The sequence below is a fragment of the Nerophis lumbriciformis genome, linkage group LG32 (assembly GCF_033978685.3).
Source record: "Nerophis lumbriciformis linkage group LG32, RoL_Nlum_v2.1, whole genome shotgun sequence".
NCBI lineage: Eukaryota > Metazoa > Chordata > Actinopteri > Syngnathiformes > Syngnathidae > Nerophis > Nerophis lumbriciformis.
In genome coordinates, this window is record NC_084579.2 from 17,246,434 (window position 1) to 17,259,151 (window position 12,718).

General features: G+C 40.5%; 1 protein-coding gene across 2 annotated transcripts in view; it reads right to left on the reverse strand.

Moving 5' to 3' along the window:
• The window catches only part of gpsm1b (G protein signaling modulator 1b), a 107,741-nt gene that overhangs the window by 21,770 nt on the left and 73,253 nt on the right, over nt 1-12,718 (reverse strand). For both annotated transcript variants that reach the window (XM_061926711.2, XM_061926710.2), the window contains 10 exons: nt 10,155-10,376; nt 2,545-2,680; nt 2,328-2,470; nt 2,073-2,196; nt 1,880-1,995; nt 1,646-1,801; nt 1,468-1,576; nt 1,280-1,394; nt 295-365; nt 58-228 (listed from right to left, as the gene is read on the reverse strand). In XM_061926711.2, coding sequence (XP_061782695.1) covers nt 58-228; nt 295-365; nt 1,280-1,394; nt 1,468-1,576; nt 1,646-1,801; nt 1,880-1,995; nt 2,073-2,196; nt 2,328-2,470; nt 2,545-2,680; nt 10,155-10,375 — 1,362 coding nt within the window. In that variant the 5' untranslated portion in view covers nt 10,376. The remainder of the gene's footprint in view (nt 1-57; nt 229-294; nt 366-1,279; nt 1,395-1,467; nt 1,577-1,645; nt 1,802-1,879; nt 1,996-2,072; nt 2,197-2,327; nt 2,471-2,544; nt 2,681-10,154; nt 10,377-12,718) is intronic.

Consider the following 12,718-nt stretch of genomic DNA (forward strand, 5'->3'; position numbering starts at 1 on the left):
TAAAGACACCGTCTGAGACCAGACACTTGTGTGTAAAACCAGCTTGCGTCTACACACCGGCACTGGAGGTGGAACCTGCACAGTGATGTCATCAGCGTCCACAGGAGAGTCCAACCAGGTCCTTTCGTCAGACGACTGACTGTCAGGATAGCCTTTCCTCTTACCCGACTGTGACGTTGGACTTGTAGACCTCCTGGGTATGCTTTCCATCTCTTGGTACTCGCCATCCTGCAGCAAAATGAACATGTGGTTAGAAAGGAGTCTGACGCAGAGAGATAAAGTCTGAGCGTTCACCTTGTATGAAGACAGTTTCCATAGTTCCACGCTGTCCATGCTGTTCCTCTTGGTGAATTTGGGTCTTGCTCCTGGGGGAAGCGTTTTAAGATCATGAGCTGATTCAAGAGCACAAAAGCAAGTCACATGATTTTGTGGCGTTGATGATGTGAATGAATAAAAGTCTCTTTGATTAAACAACGGTGGCTTCACTAAAGAACAGAATGTGCACCCACTCCACAATTATGATAGTCTAAGGATGTCAATTAAATACGCTGCTGGATCATCTAAAACTGTAATGACGCCACACGATTCAAGTGACCTAATTCCGATATTCTGCTACCTTGTGGCCAACATTAAATATGCATCACAGCAGGAAAAAAAGAGAATATTCTCATATATGATGTGTGAAATCTCATATAGGTTACTTTTGAGAGTTGTCACTTGTTAATCAAAGGTAAAGATGTTGTTACCTCCCTTTTACACTACATATTACGTGCAGAGGTAAACACATCTCAACTTGTTAATTTAATATAAACCGCAAATTCAAATTGTTCATAATTACTCCAATGTGACAAAGTTTATTTTTCCCCGTTATGATTTTCTAACGTTTTTATTTTTTGTATTTACGAAAATGCACATTAGAATGTGTCTGACCTTCAATGTTCTACTAGTTACTAAAGTACATATTAAAATGTGTTCAACCTAAGATGTTCTACTGGTTACTAAAATGCACATTATTAGAATGTGTTTGACCTAAATGTTTTACTAGCTACTAAAATGCAAATTAGAATACTTTTGACTTTACATGTTCTACTAGCTACTAAAATGCACATTATTATATTGTGTTCATCTTTAGATGTTCTATTAGCTACTGAAATGCACATTACAATGCGTTCGACCTGAGATGTTCTACTAGCTACTAAAATTCACATTACGACTCATGACTGCATTTTCTACAAACTTAGTCAAGCAACCAAAAAAATCAGACAATACATTGCCTCACCTTGCATCTCAAACTCTGAACTGGAAGGTGAAAGGTCGCCATCACTGACACCCAAAGCTTCCATCAGCTGCTCCACATTCATCCTGGCTGTCAGCTCCCCGTTCCTGTCCCCAATCTTCCAGACATTGGTTCATCTTACATTAATAGACATATGAGGTGGAATTGCAAGACTTAAATAGCGGTCTTACTTCTTTGGAGATTTCAAGGTGTTTTCGGACGTAGTGGAGAGCTTGTTTGTGGTTCCCTAAAGACACGTAGGCGTTTCCCAGACTCCAGCAGGCTCGGCCTTCTCCCACCCTGACAACACACAATCAAACAATGTGGCAACCTCTCCTCAAAATGTGAGGCGTCAAGCGGTCACTTTACCTGTCCGTAAGATCCTGAGCGATGTACAGGTGCCTCAGGTGATACTCTATGGCTCGCTCATATTGCTGCAACAGAGTGTAGGTGTTTCCCAGGCTGTAGCAGGCCTGTGCCTCCATCACTTGGTCCCGTAGTTGCCGCGACAGATGCAGAGTTTTCCTAAAGACAGCAAAAGTGTGACCATTTTGTTCCAATTCCTCGGATCACCACTAGATGCCAGGCTGCCTCTTTCTTCACCTGTAGTACTCTGTGGCCGTGTTGAACTGGCCCAGGAATATGAGGGCATTCCCTAAATTGCTGTAGGCTCGTCTCTCTGCCGCTTTGTCGCCAAATTCCTTGGCTATGGATAATCGCTGCGAATGACGGATAGCGTAAATAACGTTTACATGGGAAAGAGCAGTGGAAGAAGCACTCCCAGGGTGTCTCTCACCTGCCTGTGGAACTTAATGGCTTCCACAAAGTTTCCCAAAAGGTAGTGTGTGTTGCCCAGGTTTCCGTAGGCTCTGCCCTGAGCAGCACGATCACCAAGTTCCTTGACCAAACACAAGTTCATCCTACGGATGAAATGCACAATTTAGAGAATACAGCATTCGAGGCCCTGGAGCTGCATCATGCATACATAGAGGCGATGGTGGAATTGCGCACAATAAATATTCGGTGTGTGCGTACTGTCAAAGATACGTACTCGTAAAAGCTCGTAGCCCTTTGCAATGTTTCACTGACGTCAGGGGGAAGGTCTCCTGGCTCCTGGGTGCAGCCCCATAACTGCTGTTTGCCTTTAGCATGAAACACATTGCCTATGTTGTAAAGTGCTCGTGCCTCCCCAACCTACAGCCAGGGAAAAAACAGGAATTGTATGTCAATTAAGGTCAAGAAGGATGCATAATTACCCTGTCGTTTACCTTGTCGCCTTGCTCTTGAGAGATATCCAAATGTCTCTGACAACAGACAACAGCCTCGTCAAAGCGGCACAGCACTTTCAGGGTGTTGCCAAGGTTACCACTGGCTTTCCCCTCTCCGATTCTATCCCCTATCGTCCTGAAAGAGAGGAACACACGCATGCTATAATGCCAGGCAGCATTAGATGCTACAGTATCATCTTTATTAACTTAAATAGTCAGCAAACTACAGCGCAGGGACTTTATATAATTAGGAGAGGCAGTAAAGTGCATTTTAATGAGTGACTGCTGTAGGACTAGCTCCCCGTGTCCCTGCTCAGTCTGTAATGTAACAAGGTAAATCGCACCCCCAGGGTCTTTAATCGCTCCCCTGCCGAAAATACCACCTGCACTCACAGCGGGAAACCAGATTACCCATTCAGCGCTCAAAGACGCTTTTCAACGGTTAGTATATTGAAAGTCCACTCACTTTTTGTGTGAAAAGGTCATCATTTTGTGCATGAAACAACTCGAATAATCAAGTGCACATGCACAAAAAACTGTTGATTATCCCCACATTTCAAGAAACCTTTTTTTGTTTTTACCAGGAATTATTTTACCCGGATGAGTTTATTCCTGCTAATCAGTGGGATTACCTCAAAGTTGGGAAAATATGTTCCAATCAGACCAACTACAAATGAGGATTGGTGAAGTGAAGTGAATTATATTTACATAGCGCTTTTCTCTCGCCACTCAAAACGCTTTACATAGTGAAACCCATTATCTACATCTTTAAGCTACAGTTAAACCAGTGTGGGTGACACTGGAAGTATATTTTTACATGAGCTACTTTTTTTTACAAAAAGTATGGAGTAATGGGAAAACATTTCCACCCAGGTAATTTTGGTAGTTTCAAGGTTTTACAAAATCCCAGATAATTTGGAAATGCTCATGTGCTGCAAAAGAGGCTATTGATAAGATATTGTTCAATTTTTAATGTAATTGAGGTTTTTTTTAAATAAAAAAGGCGGCTGCAGAAAAAAAAGTAACTATGGAAAGTGCAGATCTCCGCTAGATCCTATATCCCAATAGTAAAGGAAGACAGTAATTCAGTTCAGCCCAAAAATCGAATTACTTGTTCCTTATTCTATTTCTGACATTTCCTGAAAGTTCTATCAAAATCCACCCAGAACTTTTTGAGCTACTGTATGTTGCTAACAAACAGACAAACAAATAGTAGAAGGATAAATTAAAATGTTTTCTTTTCCTTGTCTGTCACTTCCAAACTGCAAGAGGGTTCACGCTTAACATCAATCTCAGCACCTGAGTGTGTCTGTTCTATAGCGGGATCAAATAAATGGAAATAACCCTTTCTGTGGGTGGAGGCGGGACTGCTTAGCATATACACAGTTCAGCCATGTAACAAAAAAAAAGTAATGTAACACCCCAAAAGTGGTAATTACAGGGTAATAGAGCAATAAAGGGACTATTGGACGAGTATAAATTCAGCTAGGTTTGACTACTGGAGCAATTTCTGGCTTTAAACTTGTAAAAAAGCCATATACCAAGAGGTAAGTTTTAACTGGCGATTTAAAATAAAACATAAAAAAAACAGACAGACATAGATTACATGACAAACAATAAGATAAAATGGTTCAATCCCGTGTTCAAACATTTGGTTTAGTTTAATAGGATTATTTAGGTTTAGATTTTGCTTTAAGTCGCAACCTTTGGTTCTAGTCAAAAAAAATGTTCGAATACGAAGGTCCGGGGTTTAATACTGGGCTCGGGATCTTTCTGTGTGGAGTTTGCATGTTCTCCCCGTGACTGCATGGGTTCCCTCCGGGTACTCCGGCTTCCTCTCATCTCCAAAAACATGCACCTGGGGATAGGTTGATTGACAACACTAAATTGGCCCTAGTGTGTGAATGTGAGTGTGAATGTTGTCTATCTGTGTTGGCCCTGTGATGAGGTGGCGACTTGTCCAGGGTGTACCCCGCCCTCCACCCGAATGCAGCTGAGATAGGCTCCAGCACCCCCCGCTACACCGAAAGGGGACAAGCGGTAGAAAATGGATGGATGGACAATAGTTGAACTAGGTCTAATTAAACATAGGTCTAATTAAACAATTCTGTTCTTTTTGCAATAAAATTTCCCTTTAAAAAGTTTTACACATTCATGTACAGCCATTGAACATGAAATCTCAAAGTAAACATTGTAAAAATACCGTTTTGGAATAATTTGGAATCAATTGAACCAAAAAAATATTAGGGCTGTCAAGTGGTTAATTTTATTAATCAGATTAATCACACTCTAAACCTGTGATTAATTAATCACGGGTTATTATTTACCGTATTCTTCGGACTATAAGTCGCTCCGGAGTATAAGTCGCACCGGCCAAAAATGCACAATAAAGAAGGAAAAAAACATATATAAGTCGCACTGGAGTATAAGTCGCATTTTTGGGGGAAATTTATTTGATAAAACCCAACACCAAGAATAGACATTTGAAAGGCAATTTAAAATAAATAAAGAATAGTGAACAGGCTGAATAAGTGTAAGCCATATGACGCATAAATAACCAACTGAGAACGTGCCTGGTATGTTAACGCAACACATCATGGCAAGAGTCATTCAAATAACTATAACATATAGAACATGCTATACGTTTACTAAACAATCTGTCACTACCGATCGCTAAATCCGATGAAATCTTCCTCCCCGGTGTCGCCTCTGGTATGCGCCGTTTCCTTTCTTTCTGCTGCTCGATCGCCGTTTTCTGCTGCATATTTCACTGCGTCCGGCTTGTAATCTGCAGTATATGATTTCCTTTTTGGTGCCATTTTAGTTCAGCCCTTCTCAGTTTTTATACCGGCAATGTTGAAATACCGTATATTACCAAATAAACGCCCTTGGGCAAATAACCGGCCATGTCCTAATAGCCGCCCGGGGTCTGACCCCATTTTGTGAATTAACCGCCTCTTCCTAATAAGCGCCTATGTCCAAATAGCCGCCCATGGGCTGTTATTTGCATAATTTAGATTAAAATGCTATTGGGGTTGCGTTTGCTGCAGTATTATTGTTTTGATGGTTTTATAGAGTACTTGGTACCATAATTTTATTTTTCCTGTATGCTGCTTTATTTAAAACTTGGAGTATTGTAGCCTTTATTTTATTTAAGTGACAGTATTATTGTTCTGTTTTGATGGTGGGTTTTATACTTGGGTACTTGGTACCATAATTTTATTTTTCCCGGTCGGCTGCTTTATTTATTCTTAGTATTGGTATTCTATTTGACAATTGTTGCACTACTGCCATGTTGAGGCCTTGTTGATCTCTTGTCTTTTGATAGCCTACCTCACGTTGATCCCTTTTTTTTTTTGTTTGTATGTTTACAATAGCTTTTACATTTAAAGTTTTTTGTACGAAAAAAAAAAATACTGGACAGTAACCATTGTAACCAAATAATGGCCTGGTGCAGGCTGGTGCTAAAATAAATAAAAGCCTTGTGCAAATAACCGCCTGCTTCTTTTAAACGCCTGTCTCCAAAATCGATTTTGTGAAATAAACGCCCGGGCTACTATTTGGTAATATACGGTAATCCATTTTAATAGCTACGGATGTAGCAGCAGTTAGCATCCCATGACCCACAATGCACTTCTGTCAAGTTGCACAATGCACTTCTACCATGACCCGCCCCCACCGAATTCTTATTGGTTGACGTGTGTGACGATTGCTGACGTGTGTGTGACGATTGCGGACATTTGCTTCGTCTCTTACGCGAATTATATAATTATTATTATTTGATATTTTACGGTAATGTGTTAATCATTTCACACATAAGTCGCTCCAAACTATGAATAAAACTGCGACTTATAATCCGAAAAATACGGTACTTGCATAAATACAATTTGGTGAAGAAAATGCCGATATTTGGGTACAAATGCAATTTAGTAGTCAGAATGTCACACAGGAACGTTTTTTAAATGTTTTATTGAACTGCAAGTCATTGATTTGCTCAAACCTGGTGAAAATAAGTACAGTAAAAATTAGGTGCACCTTTTGAAAGTCTTTGCAGTTTGCAATAATCTTGCAAACAAGGTACAGTTACTAATCAATAATGTAGTAAACGCACTCGAACAACAAAGTACACCGTTTACTCTTCTTTAGTTTAAACAGTTGTTGAAATAAAAAAAATGTGTTTACCTTTTTCAGATTACAATGCTGATCAATTTTTTTGGTACAATGCACGCCAGCTCATTGTGATTACTTAAAGATGTCCAACGTTCACCAGGAAGCAAAATAAATTCACATTCAGCCCGTAGTTGCATCTTTATGCTTTTGTTTGTGTAGTACTGTTGGTTTATCCTTGCTATAATTGTGCCTCTTCAAGGTACGACAGATCAGCTGTGGTGATATGAGTGACATCTTCTGCAAGACTTTGTCTTCACAGATGTTAGTTGTCCTGCATGTGGTGGCTGTCCGTTTAGTAAAGGTATATGATCAATTTAACTGTGCTACTTTTGTTGACATTGATTCAGTAAACTTTGCCATCGTAGCGTTCTCCTCTGCTTGTTGTCAATGTAGCTAGCATTAATGCTACCATGTAGCTATTGGCGCAGCAGCACCAGCTGACCGGCAGGAGCAGTCACTGCGCGCTGAGGACGATGACTGCTGCTTGCTTTCACCTCAGAGTCTCCAAGACACAAAAAATTCTCCAATATCCCTGGAGAGAGTCATTAGATTTGTCGCTAGTAGCTGTTTAAAAAGAAGTTGCCTAGAGGATTGACAACACTGTCTGCGCATCCTCGAGTACATGTTTCGCTTTAAGATTGTATTTTAAACTTGATGTGTGCTGATGATAAAAATATATGTCGCTACAATTCCAAAAAGTTACCTTAGTTTTATCCAAAGGTCTATTTTGAAGCGAAATTGGCTACCTCTCATCGTGATCACAGACTGTGTAACAAATGTGCGCGTCTTCCGGGTTAAGCCTCAACCCGGAAGTGATTAATCATCATTGGTATTTGATAACGCGATCATCTATTTTTATTAATCACATGCATTAACGCGTTAAGGTTGTCAACCCTAAAAAAAGAAAGTGATTCAGCAAAAAGCTGAACAATACTGTCCTCACAGAATAAAAGTAATTTCCCTTGTTTTTCTTCTTCTGATTTGTCTTGAATTTGTAATCCAGTGTTTAGCCTGTTCCAAAGCTGTTGTTGCAGAAAAAATGGATTGAGTCGACCAGTTCAATGAAAGCTCAGCAGAGGGCGTGTCGCTCATAGATCGTGCAGTTCAGAAGTTCATGGGTAGCTCATCATCTAATGGTCCCATCCAGCATGTGTTCCCTTGTTTAGCTCGATATTTGTTTGAGCCAATCTAACATTGAACATCCCCAGAACAAGAAAAGGTTGGAAAACAACAAAAATAAATGTTTTCCTTTCAGCTGATGAAACAGCATTAACTACTTTTTGACTCCACAGGAGTTTCTTTTCCTGCTTGACCTTTGATCGCTGCGTGAGCAATGTGACTAATGTCTGCATATTTTCTTGTCTTACACTCTACATATTCTAGAGCAACTCGGTTGGCTGTTGCTGGTGACATGGCTTACAGCGCAGCGCGTACATTTCAAAATAAAAGCCCAACATTTTTAAGTAGTTTCAGTTGCAATATCAATCAATTAATTTACACATTTTTCAGCACTTGCCTTTTTTCCAAAGTAACTGTTGCTGGTTTATTAACATTCTTTTACTTTTAAAGCATTTTGTTAACCAGGGTTCTGTTAACATAGTAGAAATGATATGGATCATTAGAGGTAGGAATCATTGGGCACCTCACAATTTGATTACGATTCTTGAGATGACGATTATTTTCAGAATTCAGGTTACAAAAGCTCCTGTTGGCTGCTGACTTGTGACTTATACACAGTGTTAACCTAAAAAAAAAAAACTTTAAATATTTATTTCACAAATTTTATTTACAAAAATCACAGAATGATAATCAATTTAAAGGCCTACTGAAACCCACTACTACCGACCACGCAGTCTGATAGTTTATGTATCAATGATGAAATATTAACATTGCAACACATGCCAATACGGCCGGGTTAGCTCACTAAAGTGCAATTTTAAATTTCGCGCGAAATATCCTGCTGAAAACGTCTCGGTATGATGACGCCAGCGCGTGATGTCACAGATTGTAGAGGACATTTTGGGACAGCATGGTGGCCAGCTATTAAGTCGTCTGTTTTCATCGCAAAATTCCACAGTATTCTGGACATCTGTGTTGGTGAATCTTTTGCAATTTGTTCAATGAACAATGGAGACAGCAAAGAAGAAAGCTGTAGGTGGGAAGCGGTGTATTGCGGGCGGCTGCAGCAACACAAACACAGCCGGTGTTTCATTGTTTACATTCCCGAAAGATGATAGTCAAGCTTTACCATTGGCCTGTGGAGAACTGGGACAACGGGGACTCTTACCAGGAGGACTTTGAGTTGGATGCGCAGACGCGGCACCGTGAGTACGCATGCAGCTGCAGCTTCCAAACATTTGATCGCTTGCCCGTACGTGCGTGCCGCTATGTGCATGTCACGTACGTAACTTTGGGGACTTTGGGGAAATATATGTGCTCTATGAACTTTGGGGAGGTGAACGGTACTTTGGGCTGTGGGATTGAGTGTGTTGTGCAGGTGTTTGAGTTGTATTGGCGTGTTATATGGACGTGACGGGGGAGGTGTTTGTTATGCAGGATTAATTTGTGGCATATTAAATATAAGCCTGGTTGTGTTGTGGCTAATAGAGTATATATATATATATGTCTTGTGTTTATTTACTGTTTTAGTCATTCCCAGCTGAATATCAGGTCCCATCCGCCTCTCACAGCATCTTCCCTATCTGATTCGCTCCCACTGCCTTCTAGTCCTTCACTCTCACTTTCCTCATCCAGGAATCTTTCATCCTCTCTCAAATTAATGGAGAAATCGTCGCTTTCTCGGTCCGAATCGCTCTCGCTGCTGGTGGCCATGATTGTAAACAATGTGCAGATGTGAGGAGCTCCACAACCTGTGACGTCACGCTACTCGTCTGCTACTTCAGGTAGAGGCAAGACTTTTTTATCATCGACCAAAAGTTGCGAACTTTATCGTCGATGTTCTCAACTAAATCCTGTCAGCAAAAATATGGCAATATCGCGAAATGATCAAGTATGACACATAGAATGGACCTGCTATCCCCGTTTAAATAAGAAAATCGCATTTCAGTAGGCCTTTAACCTTGTTGGAGGTACGGAACCCCGCCAGTTTCATATACGCATTCACCGAACCCCTTTAGTAAAAAATAAAATGTTTTTTTTTTCAAATTCAAGACAATGTTGTATGTGTTTTACTGGTGCACAAAATGAACTGGGCATGAACCACAACAAATTGCACACCTGCAAATCAGATGGAAAATTAGAGGGAACATTGTTCGGGGGTATCCATAATAAAAGTTTTTATTTACACGATGAGTTGGGTGTGTCTTGACCGCCGCGGCGGAGGCTCCGCTGAACCCCTGAGGCAGAGTCACCGAACCCCTAGGGTTCGATCGAACCCAGGTTAAGAACCACTGATTTAAACGTATAAAAAAGTGTCTTACCTGGCCAAAGTAAGGTCATGCTTGTGGTATTCCAGGGCTTTCCCATACTCCTTCAGATAAAAGTAGGCGTTTCCCAGCTGGCTGTAAATGGCGCTGAGGGTCTTCAGGTCTTCTGTGCCAACCTGGACAGCTGCCTCGAAAAACGCTGTTCCTCCTTTAAAGTCTCCAGCTTTGCAAAGGCGCTCCCCTTCCAACGCCAGCTCCAAGCAAGAGGCCTCCATCCTGAATAACAATAGTCATTTAGATATCCTTTACAGCAGCAGTGTCTTATAGAATTTACAATATCTCCTTAGCAACAAGGTCTGTCAGTTACCTTAGTAACTACATATTTTGACTTTGATGTACAATGTACGTGAAACATTAACACTTTCCAGCACATGCTAATTACAAAGAACTATTCTCAATTCAATACATTGGTTACCAAGGCAACTACTGGCTCACTTACACTGTTTGAGGTAATACACCTTTGAGTCCATTGACAAGTACTTCATAGTTAACAGAACATATTCCAAAATGTTAAAGAAAGTATCTTAAGGGTTGTCATGAGATGTTTTGTTCTGCAGGCCATTTACTAATCAGTGAATGGCATGTCCAGATTCCTTCTATAATTCCGGATAAACCATCACATTTGGTTGCAGAACCAAATTCCAGATAAGACACTAGAAGTTAATCAGAGGATTAGAGTTAATCAAGGATTATCCTTCAACCTATTCTGTTTTACATATGCTACCATGTCATAGTATAGGAAAGATAGATGTGGGGGCGCTTGTGGCTTCATAAGAAGGGTTAGTGGGGTCAAGAACCATATCACTTCTCTTCAGACTCTGTCTTCAATGTTGCTATTCGCAAACAGATCACATGATTATCTTCAATTTCACCAGCAACATAGGGTTTTCTGTGTAGGCCTCCAGCTCTTTATTACCCATGTGAATCTTTGTTTGTCTGCACGTTTATGCAAAAACTACATAACCAATTTACAGGAAAATACAATCTCAGGGGTACAAAATCTATTAAACCACTAAAAGAAAAAACTAAATTGTAAAATTAGGATAAAAGTCATACTGCTTTTTTTCAAGAAATAAGTTGTACTCTTAAAAAGGTTGAAATAAATAAGTTTTCATTTTTACAACAGAAACTCATTAACATTGTTACACAACACTGGTAAAACTTCCATTAATTAAAAATACACAAAGTATTTGTTATAAAACCCATCAAACAAATCGTACAACTAAGGCCATTGAAGTACGACCTATTATTTCCCAATACACCGGTTTGTACACATCACATTGAACGGCTGATACAAATGCAGGGCTTGAATGTAACCGCCGCAACCACCCTTGACTCTTGCCGTAATGCCCTAAAAAATGGACCTGCATAGGCGGCAAGAAAATGCCGCGACCGCCCTTGACTTTTTACTTGTTAATGGACTAGGGATGTAACGGTTAACGGTATAATGATACTTCAAGATAAAATTCCCGACGGTTAGTAATTCAGTCTAATTTTTAAATTACCGAAAAACCGCCATTTATTAATGCATTTTAGGCAACACGAAGTCAGGCGCATGCGCACTCGCGTCATTTGGCTTGATTATCATGACGGACGAGCTACACGGACTTTGCTCCGGAGATTTCCCCTCGGAGTAAACGAAGCCAAGCGCTTGGATTAATGTAATATACCCTCACTTCTCGGCGTATGTTTAAGACTGCAATGCTGCGTTTAGATGGAGACAGGTGTGGACAATATTGGAGGCAGACGCACTTGTCCCCACACTAAAAGTATACAGTGAAGGAGAAAACTATTTCATGTTTCTTTCATTTTTTCAATACAGCATCCATCAACTGCTGTGACAGAGTTAATGAGGTGAGGAAACATGCAGTAGGCGATGTGTCGAGAACGTTATCACAACTTGTTTATAAAGTCTTTAGTTTGTTTACAAGAATGCTCATTCCTAACCTGACTCTTGCTAGATCCTTGGGGTACAAGGATCTGGGACTTCTCAATAGGAGATGTATTACAGAAGGCGGGACCTTGTAAAAAAAAAAAAATTGTATGTGATTGGATAAACCACTTGTCCGTTATCTTGAATGGCGTGCTACTTCAACCACTCACATCGAAATCAACCCGTGACGCTGATGAGAGCGATGCTGGGAAATCCAAAACAGAACAGCCGACATATTGGATAACAACATAGCAAAAAGTTAGAGAACTTTTACTGAAACAACGCAGCAATGTCAGTAGACGATTGATGTCGCAAAACAGTTGGAATAACAGAATCAATGTCAGCACACGACTCCTCGCTATGTGCCACCATTGTTGTTTGAATCAAACAGTCGCTTCTGCGCTACGTCACATCTATGAAATCCCGCCCGGCGATCCTGATTGGTTCATTATTTTTTGCTATCTTGAAGGAGTTTGCAATGCCCTCGAGCCCAGATCCTTGTGTGGAGCTCAGCGAACTACAAGGATCTGGCGAGAGTCAGGTTAGCTCATTCCTCCTTTAACTGCAAACTGTATGTATCAGTGTTCATATAACCTCAATACTGCCTAAATTGTATTGTCATCTC